Source organism: Giraffa tippelskirchi, chromosome 8 (assembly GCF_054371585.1).
Source record: "Giraffa tippelskirchi isolate mGirTip1 chromosome 8, T2T-mGirTip1v1.2.pri, whole genome shotgun sequence".
Taxonomy (NCBI): Eukaryota; Metazoa; Chordata; class Mammalia; order Artiodactyla; family Giraffidae; genus Giraffa; species Giraffa tippelskirchi.
In genome coordinates this window covers 24452368-24478977 of record NC_137282.1, presented here as the reverse complement: position 1 = coordinate 24478977, position 26610 = coordinate 24452368, and the positions used below count along the sequence as shown (strand labels likewise).

The following is a 26610-nucleotide window of genomic DNA, read 5'->3' as shown; positions in this document are numbered from 1 at the left end:
AAACTCTGAATTTCCAAGTCAGCTTTCACACAGGACCCTGAAGAAGTCATGATGAAAACCTATGCAGTGTAGATGTAAATAAGCTCACTCACAGTATGTAAGGTCAAACTCCACCCCAACGGTCTAATAAAAAGACATTTAGGTGCCAGAAAAGAAATTTCTTGCAATTAGCTCATTCAAAATGTTGCCAGAAATTCAATGGTGCTCTGGAAAGAACTGGCTCTGCAATCAGACTCTAGGGGTGCCATCTGCAAATTAGATCTCTTGACTTTTGGTGGGGGGAGCTTCATTTTTCTCACTCAAGAAGTTAGAAAAAATAGGGTCTATAGAGTTTTACAAGGTTACTGCAGCAATTGAATTTAAAAAAGGTATTTGGAAAACATGTAGAAAAGTAGGCACTCAGGTATTCTGAAACTTGGGAAAGGAGGAAATTAAAAAAAAGCTTTTGTCTCTAGGAAGGGGGTGGGGTGGGTTTCTCTGAAATGGCACATGACAATGGGAAAGAGAGAGCCCACGTTCAGACAGTGCAAACAGGAGAAGACCTACCAAGTGCCATCCAGATGCTAAATCTGATCCAGGTGTCTGCACTCAACTGGACCATCAGGTAAATGTTCACCAGGATGCTGAAGGCTGGCAGGAACGGTAAGAATGGAACCTAAGGAGGCAAAATATCTTCTTAAATATACTCAAATTTTAAAACACATTCCTCAAATTGTTTTGACATGGTGGCAACTAATTTGACATACACAGACACTGTCTCAGTGTGTCAGTAAGATTATATTCTCACAAAAAGAACTTGAACAAAAACCACTCATCTAGAGAATGGGCTTCCCAGGTGGCTCAATGGTAAAGAATCCACCTGTAATGCAGGAGACCTGGGTTTGATCCCTGGGTTGGGAAGATCCCCTGGAAAAGGGAATGGCAACCCACTCCAGTATTCTTGCCTAGAGAATTCCATGGACAGAGGAGTCCAGCGGGCTACAGTCCATGCGGTTGCAAAAGAGTCAGACACGACTTAGTGACTAAACAACAACGTCTAGAGAATACTTCTAGAGAATACTAAAACGAGCCCCGTATTTCCCATTGTTTACTGCAGCCCAAAGCTACAGAGGGTTATCCAGCTGCTAACACCTGCATTATCACCAAGATGCAGTAGGTTTCAGGGTTTAGTTTAGGGTTTACTGGTTTCATTCAGATATCAAGAGGGCATGCCACTGGAACTCTGAATACTCATGTGATCTCAGGGGGATTTTTCCAGGAAGCCCTCTTCAATCTAAATTCTGCTCTTAGTTCAAATGGAACAGAATAACTTCACTTCACAGTGGAAGGGCTTTGGATGGATACTCTCCTGAATTTCTAAAATATTCTAGTTATTTTTCTGATGCTTTAGAGTATTGAATAAGCAATTTGTTTACTATTATATAGAATAACGTACTAGGAGCACACTCAAGTTTTTGAAATGAATACTTACGTAGACAAAAAGAAACATCCTAAAGGACTGTGACACTCTTGTTCACTGGTTAACATCATAAGAGTGCTTTTCTTTCTTTTTTTTTTTTTAAAGAAACAAGTCACAAAAACTAACGCACAAGAGAAAACATGCATAATACTTAGGATCATGAATCCTCCTGACACACACCATAAAGGCTACTTTCTGCTGATTCTGGGGCTGCCTCCAGATGAGGAGCACGATGGCAACACAGAGAAGGAGAAAGAGCACCAGGAGAGCCAGGCTCCACGCCTCCAGTCTGGCGATGGTGTGGACGCTGTGCGTGGTCAGAACACTCAGGCCCAGGATGAGGAATGCTGCGGAGATGACATGTTCGTGACACAAAACCAGCAGGTGACCTTCACTCAGACTCCTTCATTCAAAGTCTATCTTGATATCAAGTTCTTTAGCTATCTCCTCTGCCAAATACTGAGATTCTTCATTTCTATTTTGGGAAGAAATGCCTGATTTCTGTGACTTGAGAATTCCGCTTCTCTTACTCATGACTGCCTCCTCCTTAGAAGGCAGCCTCCCCTCTGGGCTCTACCATCCTGCTTTTCTGCTAGTCTCAGATGAGATCACGTGGATCGATGGAACGGGGTCCAGGGTGGCTAGCTCCCTTTTTTCCAATGGGGAAAGCAGGTCTGCTCATGTCCAGCTGTTGTAAACACTGTTCATGTAAACAAATAATTCATGATCTGCACCTTTTCTTCCTGGTTCAGAGATGGCGTCACTGCCCACCCCGAAGCTCTCTCATCAGAGTCTGACTTAGGGGTCCCTCCCATGCGGTCTCAGAGAAACCTGTACTGCCCTTAGCTCGCCTCCAGTGATGCTGTTCTGTAAAGTCCAGTGAGAGCAAGGACCATCTTTCCTGACATCCCAAGTGCCCAGAGGGGTTCCTGGCACATCAATAAATGTTGCTGAAAGTATGCTTGATTATGTAACTGTGGCTGAGCAAACAGGATCTGCTGTACGGCCTCCCACACTCCTTGGGTCCCAGGTCAGTTATGGGCAGGTGTACGTTGCTTCCCACAGGAAAAACCCTCACGGCTCATGAAATGGACCAGTTTTGTACTTCTGCCACTCTCACCTCAGGGCAGCAGTTCCTAACCTTTCTGGCATCAGAGACCAGTTTCATGGAAGACAATTTTTCCATGGACATTGTGGGGATGTTTGCGGATGATTCAAGTGTATTACGTTTACTATGCACTTTATCTCTATTATTATTACGTCAGCTCTCCCTCGGATCATCAGGCATTAGATCCCAGAGGCTGGGGACCCCTGCCTTAGGGAATTTCTTTCTTCTTCAATTACCAATATACCATCGATTTATCCTGCTAACATAAGGAAGATCTCAATGACCAGTGACCCCTTAGGTGAACACTTCAGGACTGAGAGCAGTGCTAACATATTCTTTCATCCTCTTTCACATCACACCTGCTCCACCCCCACACACCCGCTGGGTCTTTACAGTGTATACAGTGAAGGGAACTTACCCAGGAATCCTACCAGAAAGCTGACAAGAGAAGCAGACTGTTTTGTGGGCAGAAGCGAGGGGCTGAAGAGGGTTCGCAGGCTGAATCCCTGTCCTGGCAGCATGGTGACCTGAGACTCGCTTTTGGAGGTTCTGTTGGCGCACGATCGCAGAGCTTCTTTCTCAGAACAATACTTGGGTTGCTCGTAAGATAAGCCGGGCTGGTACCTATTCCCAAGTAAAAGTGGGTGTCTTTATTCTCAAACAGACACTTGGTCCAAATGAAAGAAGCACCTAAAACTCTAATGGAGACATTTCCATTCAGAACTGGTGCAGTAAATGCACAAGTCTTATGGCTGCAGCCCCAGAGTTGCTAAGCCAGGTCACACACGTGCTCAGCAAAATACCTGCAGCAACTCCAAATTTCCTGATAGCCACCTGATTAGAAAGCTATATATATTAGACATCAAAGAGAGTTACATTTTAAAGTGAGGCACTGGTGATGATAAATGGTTACTCTGGAATTATCTATGTTCAAAGGAGATGCCATTCATGAAAACAGCAACCCTGTTAACAGAAACCCTCGTTAAATATCAGCTACAAGGTAACATGGGCTTCCCCAGTGGCTCAGCAGTAAAGAGTCCGCCTGCAGTGTAGGAGCCACAGGAGACACAGGTTCGATCCCTGGGTCAGGAAGATCCCCTGGAGGAGGGCATAAGAATCCACTCCAGTACGCTTGCCTGGAGAATCCCATGGACAGAGGAGCTTGGCGGGCTACAGCCCACAGGGTCACAAAGAGTCAGACACGACTGAAGCGACTTAGCACATTGGCCTGCACAGGGTAATACAGTATGCAGCCTTCAGTTTGGTACTGGAAGGTCTCACTGCAGCCTGCCTCCCTGGTCTCATCTCCCTCATCAGCCACCTCCCACCCATTCTCCTTTACTACTGATCCTCTTCCTCTTTGGCTGGTGTCAAGATATTAGCCTGCTTTAGCTCCCAACATCTGCCCTGGTCTCCCCAGGGCAATCTTCTGAGAAGCTTTTGCTTAAATTTAAAAGTAATATTTGTCCCCCATCTAAAGAAGAAATATGCTCACTGTGAAAAAATACACAAAAGCACACAGAAGAAAATTAAAACCATCCATAACATTCAGTGTGAATCACTGTTAGCATTTTATTACAATTTCAGTCAGTTAAAAATGCAAATATGTGTATATATTTGCAAAAATCATTTTTTTGTGTAAATATATGTTAGTTAAATAAATTCAGATGCTACATATAGCTTTGCATCCAGAAACTGATATATCTCTCCATATAATTAAATATCATTTTATTTGCTGTAGAACAGTCTACTGAATAAATGTACTCTTATGTAACTATTCTATTTTTTTTGACTGAAGTATAGTTGATTTACAATGCTGTGTTAGTTTCTGGTGTACAGCAAAGTGTTTCAGTCTTTATATATATACATATATCCTTTTTCATATGCTTTCCCATTATGGTTTATTATGGGATACTGAATATAGTTCCCTGTGCTATACAGTAGGATCTTATTGTTTATTTATTAATTATTATACTATTGATAGGGAAGCCTGGCGTGCTGCAGTCCATGGGGTTGCAAAGAGTCAGACACGACTGAGCAACTGAACTGAACTGATTGATATACTATTGATATTCACTGAGTTCAATTTTTTCACTATCGTAAATTCCCTTTTCCATGAACATCCTTTGCATATATCTATGTGTACCTCTTTGATTAAATCTTTTTTTTTAACTTTTTATTTTATATTGGGGGGCTTCCCTAGTACCTCGGTTGGTAAAGAATCTGCCTGTAATGCAGGAGACCCAGGTTTGATCCCTGGGTTGGGAAGATCCCCTGGAGAAGAAAATGGCAACCCACTCTAGTACTCTTGCCTGGAAAATCCCATGGATGGAGGAGCATAGTAGGCTACAGTCTATGGGGCTGCAAAGAGTTAGACATGACTGAGCGACTTCACTGTCACTATTTTATATTGGGACAGAGCCGGTTAGGGCTTCCCAGGTGGGTCAGTGATAAAAGAATCTGCCTGCCAATGCAGGAGATGTGGGTCAGGAAGATTCCCTGGAGGAGGATTTGGCAACCCACTTCAGTATCCTTGCCGGGAATATCCCATGGATAGCAGAGTCTGGAACGTTATAGTCCATGGGATCCCAAAGAGTTGGACACGACTTGGTGGCTGAGCACCAGCACAGCCAGTTAACAATGTTCTGATAGTTTCAGGCAAACAGCAAAGGGACTCGGCCATACATATCAAGATTAAATCTTTAGCCTAAGAGCTTAGCAGCTGAATCACTAGGACTAAAAATACAGTATTCTTTTTTTTTTTGGTTGGGTCTTGTATTTTTTATTTATTTATTTTAAATTAGTTTATTTATCTATTTTTTAACTTTACAATATTGTATTTGTTTTGCCATACATTGACATGAATCCACCATGGGTGTACATGTTTTCCCCTTCCAGAACCCCCCTCCCACCTCCCTCCCCATCCCATCCCTCTGGGTCATCCCGGTGCACCAGCCCCGAGCACCCTGTATCGAACAAAAATACAGGATTCTAAAGTGTTTTTATACATTATGAGAATTTGTTGTTCACATAGATTAGGCCAACCTATTGACAGTTACCAACTGTATCTGTTTGCTTAAGGACCAAGTATGCTAACTATCCTTTGTATTCACATTTGTATGCCCATGGCCTCTCACTTCTGTGAGACAGCTAACTCCGTGAAAACAAGGCCAGTGAGCCCTAATTGTCTTTATTTCCCGGGCCCCAACTGACACACACCCTTCAGAACCATCTGGCAAGGAGGACAACTCACCTGAGGATGAGAACACAGGCTGCGACCAGAGAGTAGGCCAGAAGCGTCCCAATGGACATCATGTCCACGAGGGCCTTGAGGTCGAAAAGGAACGCCATCACAGCTATTAGGGAAAAGAAAGAAGGGTAAAGAAGAGAGCCTGTGAGAAAATTCCAGACAGTTGATGCCAAGTCAGAGATAAGTGATGGGAAATTTTTTGTTTTAGTGCCGATGATAAGTCAAGTAAAGCATAGAAAGTATATTTCTCACAGTTAATAAGATGTTCCTTAGGTCATACACACTGCTAATAAAACTTCAAAACCCCTCAGCGATCTATCAAGTACAAAATACATCTACTTTGATTACTTAAAAAATATTGGCCTGACAAAGAGTGAAAATACTGTATGACAGAGTATTCGCCTTTGATGTTTCAGAAGAAAAAACATTGCCAGGAAATACTGGCAGGCTCCTTTTTTAAAAAAAATAAATAAATAAATAAAAGAATTCAAATGGAAGAGCTTTCGTTATTGATGTTATATAATCATTTTAATTTCCATCTGCATTCTGAGTTATATCTTGTACAGGATAAGGTCCAATTAAATTATGCTTCAGATAGAATATAAATCCCATCCTGATTAAAACCACACACTCTGACTAAATTTAACCCATTTGGGGCTACCGCCAAGCCCTAATAATGTTAAGAGGCAAAGTATACTTCACATAGTTGAGTAGTTAACTTGCAGCTTGCAATTTTTTTCTCCAATGAAGCATCAAAATAGTGATGATATTAACTGGAATTTACCAAATAGTCGTCCTTATCATAATAAGTAGAAAACACCACACCCCACTCATATGGCACTCCAGACATCTCAGCAAGCTTTCTATCTTTATGATCTCAATTTATCTTCAATTCAATAGTCCTATGAGACGAGGGCAATCATTTAGGTTCAGCTTTATGGAGCAGCATTTGACTGTTTTTGAATAAAACCCCAGCAATTTCACATGGTTTAACCTAATAGGATCATTACTCTTTTTTAATAGACAGGCTAACTTAGCAAGGTTACAGCTACTAGGTAGAAGTAGTGTGCGTACGTGTTAGTCACTCAGTCGTGTTCAATTCTTTGGACCCCACAGACTGTAGCCCAACAGGCTCCTCTGTCCATGGGATTCTCCAGGCAAGAGTACTGGAGTGGGTTGCCATGCCCTCCTCTAGGGATCTGCAACCCAGAGATCGAACCCAGGTCTCCTGCACTGCAGGTAGAGGAAGGCTCCAGCTAAACCAACATGGCCGTGGCCCTTCTAAAACAGCACATTATTTTTTCCTTTTTTTTTGTTTTTAGATTTTATGTGGACCATTAAAAAAAATCTTTATTGAACGTGCTACGATATTGCTTCCACTATATGTTTTGGTGTTTCAGCCTGGAGGTATGTGGGATCTCAGCTCTCTGACCAGGGATCAAGCCCATGCCCCCTGGATTGCAATACGAAGTCTGAACCACTGGATTGCCAGGCAAGTCCCACATCGTTTCTTTAAATACATCCCATGCCCTACTTTGAAAAATTTCCATTGCTAGTATAGCTATGCATTAGATTACAATTTTAATATGTCTTGTAAGAATCACAGATAACCTGTTTTAGGAAGCCAAAACACAAGAAAATGATAAATTATCCATACAAGCTCTCTGATCTAAGTTAAAAACAAGCCAGAGGTGAGACTACAAAATAGCAAAAATGTAATGTTTTAGTGCATTAAAAATGCTACAATTATCTTCTTTTAATTATTAATTTCAATATCTTATTATGCTGTCAAATTAAATTCTTCCTAAAGGAAGAAGGGTAAATTTTAAAAAATTCTGAATACATAATAGACAATTAATGGGCAAGATTTTACAGGAAAAAATAAAAGCTTTAATGGAGTAAATAAAATATGTTATCTTTTGTCAAGATTTTATGAACTTTCATTAATACTGTAATGCACTGTTTAATCATAAAGTGGCCTTGCATCATCTAGTGAAAACTTCATTTTATGGGGGCAGAAACCTTAAGCACTGAGAAAGTAAGTGATTTGACCTCCCAACATACATCTTAATAAAGGGCCAAGTTTATTAGAAGACATTTTATAAAGTGCAGTTGTTTAGGAAAATACTTAGATTCTGAAAGAATCCTATTTCATACATAATTAAACATTAGTATTCTGTAATCTAATTTCCCAACAACTCAGAGCCTCGACAAAATTATCATCTTTGCTGAATTTATACTACTAACAGTGTTTACCATTTTACCTCTAAAGCTTGCTAAAGTCCTCTTGTTCCTTTAAGGCCATTCTCTCAATCTGCAAAATCTCTGAAAATTTTCATGTGGAATAAGAATCTGGACAAAAGCATTTTGATGGATATTATGACATGCCAAAAGGTAGGCATCAGGAGTTGTTTTTTGAAAACATGACAATATCAAAGCTCTTAAAAGGAAAAATAGATTCCTAATGGGGTTTATGATAATATAGGTATTAGTAACTCTTAGAGAACTATGATGGGCCCAGAAAGTGGGGTTAGCCACCATACTGAGGGCAGTGATAACAATGGCCAAGTACAAATTATCTTTGTTATTTCTTATATTTACTTAAGAATGGGTAAACTTTAGCTTTTCAAAAATCCTATGACCATTTAGCAATATTCAACTTACATATCCTGGATAACAAAAAAAATATTGAATCATTATTTTTAATTAACAATTCAAGGATTAAGTAATCATTCTTTAATTAACATCTTCTGTGTTGATAATACAATTTTATGTGCATGTTTCATTGATCTGAAAAGCATTGAGTACTTGATACATGATAAGGAACCACTGTAACCCTTTGCACATTTGTTAGAAGCGCCAAAGGTTAAGATAACAAAACAGTAACAAATCTCAAAGGGTCAGTTACAAATTTCAGTAGACCACCGCCACCACCATTTGCAGATGTGATCCCAATGTTCATACCCTAATTTATCAGTGATTTTGTTTTCAACTTACATGCACAGCAAGCAGACCCACTTTATAAGTCCATGCATGCGCATAAAATGCTCAAGTCTAATGTTGAAGAATCCTATGTTTGTAAAAGCTTACCAGAAATGACCCCTGCGGTCAGTGTGGCAGCTACTGGTGACTGCCTCTTACTCACTCTGGCAAGAAATCTAAACAGTAAACCATCCCGGGCCATGGCAAACAGAATTCGGGGTAAAGGAAACATGGAACCCAGAAGACTAGAACAGAAAAATCCATAATCCACAAGTGAGTTATTACAAGTATTAGTCTAGACGAGTCTATACAGGTAAAGACTGGACACACTTAAGTACAGAACCTATACAAAAAAATGTTCAAAATAGGAAACATTCGCAGAAAAATTATTGATATTTATATATGTCAAAACAGAAAACCACCTAATTTTCCATTTTTTCCCCCAGAATCCTTGATGAAAAAAGATCCCCCTTTACTTAATAAAAGTCAACTCTCTCTCACCTGCCACTGCACCCGATGATAAAGTAGCAATTATTGGTGTCTTCGTTTTGGAATTGATTTGAGCTAGACATTTGAAAAGCAACCCATCCTCCGCCATAGCATAGATTACACGAGGCATTGGGAAAATGGATCCAAGAAGACTGAATAAAAAGCAAACACATGCAGTATGGCAAACACATTCATGCAGGATTATATCACAGAGCTGCAATTAAGTCATTGTATAAAACTCAGCATCACAGTTATTTGTTATTTTTTAAATGTAATATGATTGGGCATTTAAAAATATATGCCAATTAACCATGGTGAAATTTATTATACTCTCAGAGATAATCTGCTCAGCACAATTATCAGACTAAAAACAATGTTGCAAAGAATTTGTGCAGGAGGCCCATGATTACTACTGAATTAAAATTAAGTAATTAAGACTAAAAAAAATAATAATGTCATTAAGACATTTTTAACTTAGAAAATTTATAAATTGACATGTAATTATAGAAAAGACTAAGTAATTTGATTTTATAGTATCTAGTCACTTCATTTATTCAATAATTACACATTTTTACATATATTTTACCATTATTTTTTGATCAAATTTGAAATAATTCTCAGCATAAGATAATCAAGATAGAAAAAGGAAAAAAGATGAACTCACTGTAAATTTAGTACATAGAAGTAGCCTGAATTAAACATCAGTAAGAATGAAGTTTAAGAAAATGATTTTTGCTTTAGCTGTTTTGAATTACTTGTGTTTACTGACTGCATCATTCCATACATGATTAAGTTGTAAAAAAATTTACAATTTAAGAGAAAATAAGTAAAATGTACTTTTTAAATTCCATCTCCTTTATCTTTTAATAAAGCATGGTTGAGCTTGGCCACAAATAAATCTCTGTCTCTCTTCTAAAACTATGGCACAAAGTATCTTTACAGTTCAGATTTTTGAAACTATTCAGAATAAACCTTAATATTATCAGATGGCTGAGGATCCAAGAGAGGTAATTTGTAATTGCTGCTTAATACTATCTTGAATACAAAAAAACAAAAAGGATTTTGATGGGGGATAAAAGAGCTAGGCTGATGAATTACACAAAAAGATTTATTTTTTAAATTTCAGACTTTTAGAAAAATTTCACTTCAAAAAATTAGTAATCAAGCTGAGATTAATTTTCTCTTTGTAACAGTGCTCTACAGTACAGCACTCAAGTGAAATATGATCAAGTTAAGTTAAAATATGAGTAGCTCAGGAAACTTGAGAAGTGAATTACAAAATATTAAAAAAAGCAGCAACTGAAAATCTGAATACTTGAGATTCAACTATTCTTATCACACAGATGTATACAAATCTCCACCATTAACTTGAGAACAGTAATTTCTATTTCTAGACCATGTTCACTCTGATCAGTGCTAAAACAAAAAGTTTCAATGTTTCATAATAAAAAGCACCTTACCCTTAACAATGCCAGAGCATATAGCTTTCACTCACACAGACTTGATATTATTTTAAAAAAACAGCAGAAAATGTCAAGTCTGCACATAATGTCTCAGTTGTCTGTAGCACTACAAGTAACACCAAAGCCAGCAGGGAAACATACTGGTATAGGTACCATCAAGTTTTACAATACATACATATACAAATATGTATGAAATATATAAATGTGCATAAAAGCCATATATATCCTTGGAAGCTTGGACCATCATTATCTTGAAAAACTGACTTTTAACAGCTCAGGCGGAAAAGACTTTATCACTTAAGATTTCGATACAGCAATTCTAGGTAAACAATTCAGAGAATATAGTTGTCTGATATGTTTCTCCTATTAGGGTTGTTTTTAAAACATACAAAAGCAATTCTGTGGACATCAACTACCTCTGCAGTAACCCACGCAGCCCTGCCCCAAAGACAATGCAATGTACCTTGTTGACAAAGCACAGAGGGAGCCTGCTGCAACGACGTATTTGGCTGGCCCCCATCCAACGTACTCGAAGGCCACAGGAAGCGGGCTTTTCTCATCCAGGAGGTAGTACGGCATCATCAGTGTTAAAGCTGCCGAGACCCCAAAATAGGCCATAAAGCAAACGAGCAGAGAAGTCACAATTCCAATAGGAATAGCTTTCTGAGGATTCCGGACTTCCTCACCTAAGGAGACATAAACAAAAGATTTGCATATTTAATAAAACACAAATAGTTTATTGCAGCACTGCTTACAATAGCCAAGACATGGGAGCAACCTAAATGGCCATCAGCAGAGGAATGGATAAAAAGATGTGATATACATATAAATGGAATATTACTTAGTATTAAAAGCAATGACATAATACCACTTGTAGTAACATGGATGGACCTAGAGATTGTCATACTGAGTGAAGTAAATCAGACAGAGAAGGAGAAATAGCATATGTCATCCCTTATATACAGAATCTAAAAAGAAATGTTACAAATGAACTTATTTATTTACAAAACAGAAAACAGGCTCACAGACTTAGAGAAAAAAACTTCTGGTTGCCGGGGGGAAGGGTCAGGGGAAGGGATAGTGAGGGAGTTTGGGATGGACATGTACACACTGCGATGTTTAAAATGGATAACTAACAGGGACACACTATATAGCCCAGAGAACTCTGCTCAATGTTATGTGGCGGCCTGGATGGGAGGAGAGTGTGGGGAAGATGAACACATGGATACGTATGGCTAAGTTCCTTTGCTGTGCACCTGAAATTATCACAATGTTGTTGTTTTTCTTTTATCACAACTTTATTAATCAGCTATACTTCAATATAAAATACAGTTAAAAAAAAACATGAATAGGAAAAACATGAATTCTTCTTCTGCTTCATAGTAATTCTACTCAGCTTCTGTCCTTTCTGTTTTCTCAGCTTGCACTATCTATGCTACATGAAGTTCTCTCTCTTCTTGAGGGTCCTATGCTGTCATAAAAAGATCAAAGCCCAGAGGCAAGAAGAGAAAGCAAGATATCCTGCAAGTCAGTTTCCTGCTTCCAGAAAGAAAAAACATGCTATTCCAGCACCACAAAATGTTTACAGATAGAAAAGCAGTCTTAATCCATTTGGAAAATGATTCATCCATGGAGATTAAACATGGCATTCTACAGGCCCTTAATTATGAAGGCTCCCATATATAGAGAGACAAACTTCTTCTACTCAGTGCATTGATTTACATTAAATTTTAGTTTCAAAAAAACAGCACTTTGGAGATCTTTCTAATAAGAGTTGGCATTTGAAATATCCCAAATATGGTCAATTATTAGGCCCTGCAATACTGTGAACCTGGAGGAAGCACTAGGGAGTGACTGTAACATGATTACTTTTTGTACTGGATAAAGAGAAAAGAATGACTACAATATATTTTGTCCTATTAAAGAAGTAACAATTTAAGAGCATGATCATCATTTGTTACTCATTGTGACAGCACTTCCAGACCAAAGATTAATAGCAGTGATTACAACCAACGTTTATAAAGTAGCTGACAGCTTGCACAGTATTTTTCATAATGTAGTATATTTTGTCGTTATTGTTTAGTTGCTCAGGTGTGTCTGAATCTTGGGGACCCCATGGACTCTACCCCACCAGGCTCCTCTGTCCATGCAATTTCCCAGGCAAGAATACTGGAGTTGGTTGCCAGCTCCTTCTCCAAGGGATCTTATTGACCCAGAGATCAAACTCGTGTCTCCTGCTTGGCAGGTGGATTCTTTACCACTGAGCCACTTGGGATGACCATACTGTATCTTAGATAACCTTCATAACATCTGAGGGGTAGATTCTGCTCTCTTGATTTTACTAATATGGAAACCAAAGCTCAGAGAGCTTCATTACGTTTCTTTTCATACAGCAGAGGCCACTTACTGGGTCTGGAACAAGCCCTTACTACCCCAAGTTCCACTCTCTTCCCCTGACCTTCTGTTGTCACCCATGGGTACTCGTGTGGTTCAAGGAACACTCTTGCTTTCTACACAGAGCCAAGACTCTGCTCTTACCAGTTGTCGCAATGCAGTCAAATCCCACAAAGGCATAAAAGCAGGTTGCAGCCCCAGCCAAAGTTCCTGCAAAGCCATAAGGCATAAAGCCACCAGTCCCATAGACGCTTGTTCCATTTTCAGAAGGTGGGTCCCTAAGGAGGAGAAGAAGCACATTGGAATGTCATGTTCCTAGAAAACTGCTTATTCAAGAGATTTGTCTCAAACTCCATTCTTGGAAGGTTACTGAGTTCATCATCTCTTGGAAGATAATGTGTACAAAACTAAAAGTAAACCCTGATTTTTTTTTCACCTCGTCCTAGAGGATGTGATGGTGTTCCCAACAATGGCTCTCTCCAGTTGCCAGCTCTCAACTGGAGGCTGATCAATAGCATGAGCAGGAGGCTCAGATCCACTCCGGCTGGAACTTACAGCCAGGCAGGATTTTGAGAACAGAGACCCCACCTATGTATGGGCCATGATCTGAAATAAAGACAAGAGACTTTCTCTTCTCGTGGACAGTGGAGCAGACTGAACATCTGAAAAGTTTACTATAAGACATGTGACAAAGTGAAATAAAATTCTCTAATCTTGATAAATAATACTGAAGTTTTATTACATGTTAAAAATTGTATAAAACCAGAAGATACTAAATTTTTACCTCATTAGAATGGCCACAAACAACATAGGTAAATAAAAACATGTACAAGTACATCATTTCATGTAATAGATACTTTTGTAATCTTATTTACACATAGGATGTTATATTTAAATCTTAGGATGAAAACTTTCATTTGAAAATTAATTTTTGAGATCAAGTTTAAAGTGAAATGTATAGACAATTCTGCTTATGCAATCAATAACATCCTCAAAAAAAAAATCAGGCATGAAAATTACTACAAGGTTGAAAGAATGCAGTGGAATCAAATGGTGCCCCCAAAGGAAAAAACAAAACGATGCATGATCCAAAAATGCTCATTGTTATTTAGAAGTGACAAACCTTTGCGGGAAAAAACATTCTTCCAATGGTTCGATCTCTCATTTCTTCCCTTAAACCCAAAGCCAAACCTGAGGTTAAGAACCAGCAGCTTCACAGCCTGAAACAGCTGCTCAGTGGTGAACATACCTATGCACTTGTGCTTTGGGAAAAACAGTCTTGAAATAGAACAGACCTTCACAAAGTTCTCTGAAGCAAAAAGTTTGAGAACTGTTGTTCTAGAGGAAAATGTAACATAAGACAAAAGCAGGGAAATTAAAAAAAAACAAACTCAAAATAGGAGGGGAAAACCCAAATATTTTACCTGGCACTTGCAGATATATTTTTGAGAAAGTCTTCACTAATCTTCCAGTTTGCCACATTTCCTTTCACAAACCCAGCAACCATAACAAAGAGAAGCACCAGGATATTGACAGCTGTGAAGATTTTATTCACCCAAGCAGACTCTTTTACTCCAAAAGATAAAAGACCTATGGAAAAATAAAGGGTGCTTTAATTTTTACCTCACCTTTAGGAAAAGGCTACAGCAGTTTGAGACAGTTACAGGTTTTAGGATATTATTTCAGCAGGATTCATATATTTAACTGACATTGTCCCTTTCTATGGAGAGTTTTTACTCAGTCACCTAAGTGTATACAGAACTAACGATTTCAGAATGCAGTCTGTGCTCATAGCCAGGAGATCTCATACTTTCCACTAAATAATAAATTTAGGAACTGGGTATTATTACCAATGGGTAGGTAGAAGGGCATGCTAAGTCACCTCACTAGTATCTGACTCTTCACAACCCCATGGCCTGTAGCCCGCCAGGCTCCTTTGTCCATGGGATTCTCCAGGCAAGAATACTGGAGTGGGTTGCCATGCCCTCCTCCAGGGGATCTTCCCAACCCAGGGATCGAACCCACCCCTCTTATGTCTCCTGTATTGACAGGTGGGTTGTTTACCACTAGTGCCAGCAGGGAAGCCCTAGCGTTTCAGGCAGGGGGATGTGCTAGTAACTTCAGGAATCATTCACAGGTGGGCAGGGCCAGGTAGAGGTAAAGTAACTTAATTTTAATGAAATGCTGTTCTTAAAAAGCAATTTAAAGGTTAATGGCTGCAAAATTTTGAAGAAAATTTTCTTTCTCTTTTCTTTCTTTCACTCATATTTTCTGCCTCGTACTTACTGAACACAATAAACAAAGTAATTCTTCAATTGTCACTCCAAGATTTTATTAAATCAATTCTCACTTTAATAGCTTTATTTTTATATTTCGATTGTAAAGGCAATCAATTTCTGACTCAAGTAACTTGAAAATACAGGAAAAAAAGAAAGACAATAAAGATCAAATGTAATCTCCTCTTCAGAATTTTGCGCACACACACACGCACACACTTCCATGTCAACAAATACATAATTTTATTTTTAACAGCCACATACTTTTCTACTCTATGGATACACTATACTTTACTCCTACATTTACAAACAAGTCATTGTTAGTTTCTTACAACCATAAATAGTACTGACCTAATCATCCTTTTATAAATATCTTTTAACATCTTCTAATTATTTCTTTACAATAATTTTCTACAAGGTAGCACCATATCAATGGTATACACTTTATATAAGACTTTTGGTTCATACTGTCAGAACAGTTTTCAGAAAGTTTGGCCAGTTTAAATTGTCCATTTTTTCCCATTAGGTTATTCTTATTCATATTGATTTATAAAGCTTATTTATACAGTAATGCTATAAGCTCTCTGATTGGGAAAAACATGCTGGATACACATACAGTTTATCATGTACTTTTTTCAGGAAAAGAAGACCATTATAATATTGCCGCTCTTTATGTAGATTCAAGTGTGCTAGGGGTAAACACATGGGCAGTTCCTGCATTGAAGAGGAAATCAACAGGCCGGGCTGGCTCCTTAATTACAGAGCCAAGTGATGTGGGGTAGATGATAACCTGCTGTACTCCACTTACCACATTAAGTGAATTATGCACTTTAATAATTTTTAAGTTCTATTCTAGTTCTAAATTTCTACAATTTTGTATCTCCCAAATTACAAATATTAAAATAATGTGGTTAATCTGAAATATGGGCTAGCCTATTTCTCCAGTGAAAGACTGACAAAGGTTTTTCTGTGTTTTATTTTACTCTGTTAACAAGAAGATTCAGTTTTAATGGCAGACACTACTTGTGATCTACCTAATTATCATGTACTAATTTTAATTTTAACCTTAGTGTTGATAACACATGTAAGAAAGTTTTATAATATAAATTTTTCCTCTGTAGTTTCTACCTCTAGGAAGATTAATGTTAACCCCAAAACATTCACCTTTGTTTCCTTCCAGTCCTTTCATGAGTATATCTATCTTATTAATATCTTTAATCCATCCTATATACGGTATGCATTATGGATCAAAGAATTTTTTTTTTTTTTTTTTACTGTTGGGGGAGTAAGTGTGATGAAAGGCTTATAATCACATATTTACTTGTATGTATACCACCCATGATCAAATAAGCAAAATTATACAAGTAGAGATGAGAATGCTGAATTTCACCCCCAGAATTATACAAGAATACAACTGTATTAGCAACATAAAGGAAAACTGTATGGGCAGTGTAATTATTGACCCTCTCAGTACACTGACTGACTGCAACGGCCTGTCAGGTTAGGAAACACTATACACCTTGGAAATACACACAACAGTGCTACAGACTCTGGAAAATAACGAAGCCGCCTCCATGATTCATAAGTTTCTCAAAAGCCCAAGCGTGCTCTCATTCTCACAGCCCCAGCTACTGCCAGCAGACTAGTTACCGCATCGAAACCCTGCCTATGCTTCCCCTGTATCATTAATAGAAACAACAGCCTCAGTTGATAAGACAACCGACACTGCAATATGAATAAAGATTAAAGCGGGAGGTTTTGGTCTTCAAAGTTTCTAACAACAGGGTTAGCCTATAATCTTGGCCTGTCCTGAAAGAAAGGCATGATGCTCAATGAACTCAGGACGTCAGACGCAAGCCAAGGCCTGAGTCTTGCCGCGGAATTTAATGACGGGAACTGTGTCACAGCTACATGCTTCTCATCATTTAGAGCTTAAAGCTGAATATTTAAGGTCACTGAAACCATCCCTAAATAAAGTGTGATGTAACTAATTTAATGTTACTAGGCTGTTGAGAAACCAAAACAAACAAAGCCTATCACCTATGGAAAAACCACTGATGCAATTTTTTCTGACATTAGGAAGAAAATATCAAATAATTAGGACCTATAAATTTTGTTCATGTCACTAACCCTGTCCCTACATAAAACATCAAATTAACGGCTAACATTTTAAGGGGCAAAGCTGTTTTTAATTATATAATTTTTAAAATATTTTTTGATATGAACCAGTTAAAAACATCTTCATTGAATTTGTTACAATATCGCTTTTTTTTTTTGCTTGTTTTATGTTTTGTGTTTTTTTGGCCATGAGGCATGTCGGATCTTAGCTTCCCCAACCAGGGATCAGACCCTCACACCCTGCACTGGAAGGCTAAGTCTTAACCACTGGACTGCCAGGGAAGTTCCTTAATTATATAATTTTATAAGGAATAATTATAGAAAGAGAGGAAGGAAGTAGCTCGAGATAAGGCTGGACAGGAATGCAAGAGTATATCAAGCAGGAAGTAGATGGGTTTAGCAGGAGTACGAGGTAGAATGACAATCAAAACAGAAAATGTTCAAATAATTAAAACAAGTATCAGGCAGGGATGAGCTGTGCCTACAAAATGAAACTGCCTGCCATCTAAGTGCTTACTATGCATCAAGCAAGAAGCCTGCACAAGATAAACACTGACATCCTCATTTTATGGGTGAACAAACTAAGTCATGGAAAGATTAAGTCATCCAATGTTCCACAGACAGGAAGCAGCCAAGTAGAACTGAAAACCTGGTCACTTGTGATTCTAAACCCTCTGCCTTTCTAAACCACTATGCTATACAACTGATGAAAATGGGAAAATTCTAGCACCAAGTATGTTTGTTTACATAATGTCTGCGTCAAAAAAAATGACAGGTGGTTTGAATATGCTCCCTTTTCAACCAGATGTCTACATTCTATAGGCATAAACAGAAAGACTGAATTTCTTCTAGAAACAGTATGCTTGCAAACGTCTTTAGTTGCAACTGACAAGATGAAATAATGTCCCCAATTTTACTTTCTTCCTTATTTTGAAACTTTGTGGCCATTTCTGCAAATCTCCAATCGTATTATAAAACTGATGTACCTTATCTGATTATTTAGTGCCTTCCAGACTTCATTTATTTCAGAAGTACCAATACTGTTTCTACAGTTCTGTATAATTTAGATTTCTTTTAATATATATATATAAATTTTTATTTATTTGTTTACTGGCTGTGCTGGGTCTCTGTCACTGCGTGGGCTTGTCACTAGCCGTGGGGAGTGTGGGCTACTCTCCAGTTGCAGTGTGCCAGCTTCTCATTGCGGAGGCTTCTCTTGTTGCTCGAGAGCACGCGGGCTCAGGAGCTGTGGCTCCCAGGCTCTAGAGCACAAGCTTAGAAGTTGTGGCAAACGGGCTTAGTTGTTCCACAGCATGTGGGGTCTTCCCAGACCAGGGATCAAACCCATGTCTCCTTCATTGGTAGGTGGATTCTTTACCACTGAGTCACCAGGGAGGCCCTAGATTTACTTTTGAAACATGCCTATCACATAAGATAAAATGTGATTCTAGGTAGTGATGAGGCCCACAGATCTCCAACAGTAACTTCTGTGTGTAAATATCTTGCCTAGCCCTGGCACACCAGTCCAAAATTCAGTGGTAACCTATTTTCCTGGGACAACCAATCTGGCTCACCTTAGGGAGAAGTGTAACTGGTTTTCTTACCTGCAAGAAGTAATATAAGGCACACAGCAAAGAAGTCTGGATACTCTGCAAGGCCAGTATAATTCATTTTGAAGTATGTCCGGAAAAACTGACCGATCTGCTTGCTAAGAAGTTCATCAAAAGTGCCACTCCACGCCCTTGCAACACTTGATGTTCCTTCCAAACCACAGAATACACAAGGTCAGTTTGAGAAAATTAATACCATCTTGTACTACTCTATTCTAGGATAAACATGAGTTAGTTCGGACAGAATTGAACATTTTCAACACATACAACACTACTTCACAATAGCAAGCAAACGCTCAAGTCCATAACTGTGGAATCAGGTAACTTTACTTGCATCAAAGAACTGCTATCTTTTAAGAAACAGATTTTCAAGCTCACTAAGAGGCATAATCAGGGAAAAAAGCAGAATCACCGAATTCTGCAATTAGGAGACACTGAGAAACCAGAAAACTGAGACGCACAGGGAGTAGGTGATATACTCAGATCACCTAGGTGCTAGTTAAGGCAGATCTACACAAACCCTTAGGCCGCTGACTCAGGAGTGCTATTTCTACCATCCTAACCAATTAGGTTGTTTTTTTTGGAAACATACCTATCACATAGGATAAAATGAGATTCCAGCCAGTGATGAAGGCCCACAGTTCTCCAACAGTAACGTAAGTGTACAAGTAGGCAGACCCAGTCTTGGGAACTCGGGCCCCGAATTCAGCGTAGCAAAGACCTGCCATCACGGAAGCCAGTGCAGCAATGAGGAAGGAGACCACGATGCTGGGGCCAGAATCCGCTTTGGCCACCTCCCCGGCCAGAACGTACACCCCAGCACCCAGAGTGCTCCCCACCCCCAGGGCGATAAGGTCCATGGTGGATAGGCAGCGACACAGTTTGGTATCTTCTAAACTGTCCAGAGTGACGATTTTCTTCCGGATCAGACATCGGCCAAAAGACAGCGCTGCTCTGCAGGGAATCATTCTGAAGACAGCAACCTGAGGAAGAGAAGGGACGGGGTTAAAAGCTGGTCTGGAATCCTCTCTCCAGTTCCCTGCCCAGCTTCCCGGCAGCTGTGGCACCTGATTGCTTTTAACTTGATGCTGGAGGTGTGGCCCGGAGCAGTCAGGAGGGTTAAATACTCCATGTTAAGTCACTTCAGTCACATCCGACTCTATACGACCTCATGGACTGCAGCCCGCCAGGCTCCTCTGTCCATGGGATTCTCCAGGCAAGAATACTGGAGTGGGCTGCCATTCCCTTCTCCAGGGGATCTTCCCAACCCAGGGATGGAACCCACACCTCTGAAGGGATAGAACCCGAGTCTCCAGCATTGACAGGCTGGTGGTTCTTTACCACTAGCGCCACTTGGGAAGCAATAAGCCCAAGCTGTGATTTTCTGAGTGCACTTTCACGTGGCCTTTTAGAAGGGACTGCCACAGGTGGCTTATTTGGGGAGCAAAGGAGTTGGAACCTTGGGCGACTAAAAGGATTTGCCATTTTTGTTTGCTGTTGCCATTTTTTAATAGGTAATTTTATTTGAAAATTTAGTTAAAGCTTGTTGGTATAGAAACTTTTACACAGGTTTTGTTTGTTTTTGTGTCTTTTGTTTGTTTTGCTTTTTGGCTGCTTGGCATGTGGGATGCTAGTTCCCCAACTAGGATTCAAACCCACATGCCCTGCATTAGAAGTATGGATTCCTAACCACTGGGGGGCCAGGGAAGTCCCCATTGTTGCAATTTTTTAAAGCTAAGTCAATAGAAATAAATTCCAAGAGATATCTCATTTATCTTTGCAGCAAGCAAAGGGGTAAATCACCTCATCTTTTTGTTTCTCTCTGTCTTTTCTTCAATCATTTCTTGAACTCATATTTTTTAGGCCTTATTACATTTCAGGGAATGTGCTAAGATTATGTCTAGAATGGTGTGGAACACAGGAACGGCCTCTAGATTTACAGGACTTATAGTCTAGTTAAGGCCTAAAAGCAGGTAAAAACATCATTATTACGGGGCCTACAGCTTTATCAGTTACTTGTGAGCTCTGCTTTCATTTCATTCTGTTTCATTTTAATGTAGAGCCACTTGAACCTTTTAGAATTAAAAAATGCCCCCCAAAACATCTTGTGTGCTATGCTGTGCTTAGCTGCTCAGTCATGTCTGACTCTTTGCAACCCATAGACTGTAACCCACCAGGCTACTCTGGCCATGGGATTCTCCAGGCAAGAATTCTGGAGCGGGCTGCCATGCCCTCCTCCAGGGGATCTTCTCAACTCAGGGATCGAACCCAGGTCTCCCACATCGTGGGCAGATTCTTTATCAACTGAGCCACCAAGGAAGCCCAAAACATGCTTAGAGATTTTTTTTTAAATAAAACTGCTATTCAATTATGCCTGAAGTATGAATTTGTAATAAAACACACGTTTATTTATATTTACTTGCAATTTCTAAGTAAAGAAATAAAGCCAAAGTCCATGCCAAGTATGATATGTTCTTTTTTAAATGGAATGAATGAGGTAGATAGAAAGTCTTACTCTCCACACCTTACAGGCCCCAATAATTAACATTGAAAGACAAAGTATGGATTGAGTGAGGGGAAAAATACACGTATTACAGTAAAAAGTCTGAAGCACAATATACCAAAATATTAACAGTAATGATCTTTCGGTGGAAGGCTAATTTTTACTTCTATGTATTTCATATAATATGTATTATATTGCTAACATGTGTTTCTAAATTTATCTCCAATGAATATGTACAACTTACGTGCAAAAGAAATATAAAAATTAAAAGGCCATATATGGCCTTGTCTATGAAGACATATAACTCAGCAGACTAGGAAATAACTGAAGAATAGGGAATATAATAGCATATGCAGCTTCTCAGTCAATAAAATAAAATGTATTTAACTTTTAGAAGTTCAGAGTCATGTTTACCAATTCTACTGCACAATGATCTACAGAAATTGAATGTTATCCCTTCAATCTCATTATAATCATTGTCAATAACCTAAACTCACAAGATCACAGCTTGACAACTACTCTGAGGAACTTGGAGTTTTCTATCCCAAGAAATAAACCTTGGAACACTCCTCAACTTAATCTCCATAAAAGAAAATTATTATTAAAATGTATTTCATTTACAAATACTAAAAATAATAAAATACATTTTCTATTTGTGCTTACTAAATCACTTCAGTCGTGTCCAAATCATTGTGACCCTATGGACTGTAGCCCGCCAGGCTCCTCTGTCCACAGGATTTTCCAGGCAAGAATACTGGAGTGGGTTGCCATGCCCTCCTCCAAGGGGTCTTCCTGATCCAAGGACCACACCCACGTCTCTCATGTCTCCTGCACTGGCAGGTGGTTTCTTTACCATTTATGCCACCTGGGAAGCCCCACGTTTTCGATACTGAATCTCAAAGACTTGTGCACGTAAGAGAACAAATTTCTGGGATGTGAATAATCCAGTTTCATGCTAACTCTAGTATAAAAAGCTAACTCACTCAACATTATTCATACGTGAATATAAATGCAAGTCCTTGATGCTGAAAGTGGCTGATTCAAAGGATATAGAGAAAAAAATCAAAGAGAAAAACAAAAATGAGTGAAAAGTTTCTTGATGGTAAAAATAAAGTTTTACACATCAGCATCTTCCAAACCACCTGAAGGAGTGCCAAGCATGGCATTTCACAAATAGTTGCTGAAAAATTCTCAAATACAGATGATATCTCCAATTTGCCAATATTTGCACTTCCAAAGTCAAAATCTATCAAACTTCCATAAGTCAATGTGTATCAATTTCTACCCTTAGCTAGTCCTTAAATAGCTATTTCTATTATAACACATCTAGAAGATAAGGGAGAGAAGTGTCTTGCTTAAAGAAAAATCAAGTAAAAAGTTGAAGATATACAAAGGCCAACTGAGGTAGGAGGAGGAGAACTGAAGGTATTTACTAAATGCTGACCTTCGGTACCATTTAAGTGTTTTTACACAACAAGAGATGTGCAAAGATCAAGAATTAGGAATAACTGCCAACTACAAAGTACTCAGAAATGAAGACCCTGGTGAATTTTAGTAATGATTTAAGATCATGCGAAAATTGGACAATTCATACACAACTTTAGGAAACAGCTGATAAACAGAATGAGGCATACCTATTAGTCATTAACTAAATAAAACACAGGGCTTCCCAAGTAGCTCTAACAGTACCCTTACTGCAATGTGGGAGACCTGGGTTCAATCCCTGGGTTGGGAAGATCCCCTGGAGAAGGGAATGGCAACCCACTCCAGTATTCTTGCCTGGAGAATCCCATGGACAGAGGAGCCTGGTGAGCTATAGTCCATGGGGTCACAAAGAGTTGGACATCACTGAGTGGCTAACACACACACAAAACACTCTCTTAATAAAGTGATTAATATCTAATATTATGAATAAAAGACAAATTTTAAAACTATTCCAAAGGAATCAGGAAGGAAGCAAAGAAAACTAAAAAGAAAAGGATAGGATTGTAGGTGAGCTTTTATTTATTTTTAATCTCTTCTTTGGCAGTATGGTCATCATTTTGTCTTTGAAACTTCTAACTCTATTAAACACAAAATAACATAAAAATTAAAAAAGAATAAGCAAGTCAACCAATAAACAAATCTTCTTTGAAATGCTAAAAACAGGGAAAACTTTTTTTCAGTTAAGTTGTCCAAAATGAGTAAGTGAATGATCCTCGTCTTGTCAATATAAAACTGAACTTAATTCACTCCAGATTACATGGGAAGCAGAACTGTTTACAAAGACATAAAGCTTTAATCAGTGAAGATCTGATGGCTACTGTCTCTCTCCTATTTCATGTTCAGTGTTCCTATGCTGCCCTGAGCGAATAAAACAAAGCTGCCACATGTCAAGTATTCATTTGCTTTTCAGTAACAGAAATGCAGACGTCAGAAACTCTTCTCTGAGTTGACAGATTATGCAATGTTCTTTGCAAACAGTCTTAACTACGCACGACTGATAAAATACTGATTGCAAAAGCTAACTCAAAACCAACTCTGCAGAAATATAACAAGATGGAAAAAAACCAGTGTAAGACCATACTGGGTCAATTTAATGAATCATTATGAAACAAACATTTACTAAATCCTAGCAGGTATATAATATACTGCTTAGTCAATAAAGAAAAAATGAATCCCATTCTTTTGTAAATCTGTTTTTGTGGAGACAGGCTGATACAGAAAGTAGAGTGGCAACAGAGGAATGAGAAAAAATAAGATACTTGTGTCTAATGTAATATAATTTGATACTTACTTTTGAAAATTTAATACCTTTCCCTTAAAACATTTTAAAGATACATTCCTGTTGTAAAATGGTTATAATAACCTTACTCTCATTTCTAGGTTTTTTCCACTGATGAAAAAAATCCACTCATACTTGTTCTTTGACACATGTCTGCATTTACTGTCCCTGCCTGGGCTCCGGTATGTTGTCTCATCAGCAAACAGATATGCAGGGAAAATATGCAGGGAAAATATGCAGGGATTTTGAAGGTGATCCTATTTGGTCTGGAGGACACAGACTTTTTCCAAGAGCAGACAATGATCCAAACCAACATATCCACTGTCAGCTATTGCTATTAATACCAAGGATTGGTACTGAGTATGAAATCTACATAAAGTATAGTAGAGGACAACAATCCTAGACTTCGGGAAGAGGCTCATATGACACTCATAACCATGACCTGAACCTTAGAATACAGAAGTTCTCATCAACATTTCTATGCGGTCACAAATGATTCTGGTGACACTAGAAACAGATATGTATCTTTCTCCAATAATTGCTTATTTTACTAATGTCTAAGACAGTGGCCTCTCTGTTGTTGTTCAGTTGCCAAGTCATGTCCAACTCTTTGCAGCCCCATGGACTGCACCACGCCAAGCTTCCCTGTCTTTTATTATCTCCTGGAGTTTGCTCAAACTCATGTCCACTGAGTCAGTGATACCATCCATCTATCTCACCCTCTGCTGCCCCCTTCTCCTCCTGCCCTCAATCTTCCCCAGCAGCAGGGTCTTTTCTAAAGAGTCAGTTCTTCGCATCAGGTGGCCAAAGTATTAGAGCTTCAGCACAGTCCTTCCAACGAATATTCAGGGTTGATTTCCTTTAGGATTGATGGGTTTGATCTCCTTGCAGCCCAAGGGACTCTCAAGAGTCTTCTTCAACATCACAATTCAAAAGCATCAATTCTTTGGCGCTCAGCCTTCTTTATGGTCCAACTCTCACATCCATGCATGATGTGAGGCCTCAGTAGTGGCCTCTCTACTGAGGAATAAAATATGCATGTACTAGCTGAGATCTGAAAACTTAACTAGCCAGCGGAAAGGCTCAGAGGGCTCTGCAACAGCTCAGGCGGCGGTAACGTCTGAGTGGATTTAATGAGCCTGAGGATACAAGTCAGACCTTCCTGAGTCCCTACTCCCATCCCCAACCGTAAGCACAACAATTTCGAGACATCTAACCCCCTGGTGGAGCCCCTGTGAATTCTTGCCAGAAAGCGAAATTCCTTCCTCTGCATCTTGGAATTACGTGCTTCTCAAACTTCTTCCATCCAGGTTGTAAACTTGACCATGTAGAATTTTAGGTCAAGTAAATACCCACCATGATAATATGACAATGCCATAGAGCAGACCTCATTTCAACTAAGCACAGAAATCCTCATAAAATGTGCTAATTACAGTCAAAAGTTGATCCTGGATTTTCACTTTGATCCAAAAGTTTGATGTAGCACTGAGCTACACAGAAACGAATCTTTGTTCTCCTCCTCTAAATAAAGGCTAAAATTTCAAACTTAATCCTCAGTATCAGTATTACAGGCCCTGACAATAAATCTTACAGGAGAAAGAAGCTGTGGCAACCTGGCAGGGATGGCATTCCAGGAAATCCTCAACAAATTAGCTCATCCGAATTAGAACCAAATTTCCCTTCCTCATTTAAGTTGCTAGTTTCCTGGAGAGAGATCTGTACTTTCTATTTTTGGCCTGATAGTGAAAAAAGAATTAAACCATGTAAGCCCTGGAACTTAGCCCCACTGTGTGTGTGTGTTATCTCTGAACTAGAGCTTTTAGGTTTGCAATCCCCAAACTCAACATCAATTACATTTCTATAACTTTAAAGTGCAAAAAATATTTTCAAATTTTACTGTAGGTTAAATAATTTAGTTAAAGAGAGAAAAAAAGATACAGACATAATACCATGAAATTACTGATTTTTCTCTCATTTCTCTTAATTTTAAGAGATTAATTTCTCATAAAGATACACCAAAAGTACAATGCAGGATAAAAGATAACCAGTGGAACTTCCCTGGGCATCCAGTGGTTAAGAATCCACCTTCCAATGCAGGAGAATTGAGTTTGATTCCTGGTTGGAGAATTAAGATCCCACATCCCACAAGGAAACTAAGCCTGAGTGCCACAACTAGAAAGAAGCTGCAACAAAA

The 26610-nt window shown here is 38.9% G+C and overlaps 1 protein-coding gene across 7 annotated transcripts in view; it reads right to left on the bottom strand.

The window, feature by feature from the left end:
- Positions 1-26610, bottom strand: part of SLC7A2 (solute carrier family 7 member 2) — a 72005-nt gene that overhangs the window by 10262 nt on the left and 35133 nt on the right. For 3 of the 7 annotated variants that reach the window (XM_081521616.1, XM_081521618.1, XM_081521620.1), the window contains exons 2-11: positions 19742-20132; positions 19144-19299; positions 14570-14735; positions 13290-13423; positions 11215-11437; positions 9301-9440; positions 5821-5923; positions 2986-3191; positions 1640-1806; positions 547-655 (exon numbers count right to left, since the gene is read on the bottom strand). In XM_081521616.1, the coding sequence (XP_081377742.1) occupies positions 547-655; positions 1640-1806; positions 2986-3191; positions 5821-5923; positions 9301-9440; positions 11215-11437; positions 13290-13423; positions 14570-14735; positions 19144-19299; positions 19742-20132 (1795 nt within the window). Of the gene's footprint in view, positions 1-546; positions 656-1639; positions 1807-2985; positions 3192-5820; positions 5924-8907; positions 9045-9300; positions 9441-11214; positions 11438-13289; positions 13424-14569; positions 14736-19143; positions 19300-19741; positions 20133-26610 lie in introns of all 7 variants that reach the window. The other 4 variants (XM_081521619.1, XM_081521621.1, XM_081521617.1 and 1 more) reach the window with 2 other exon arrangements.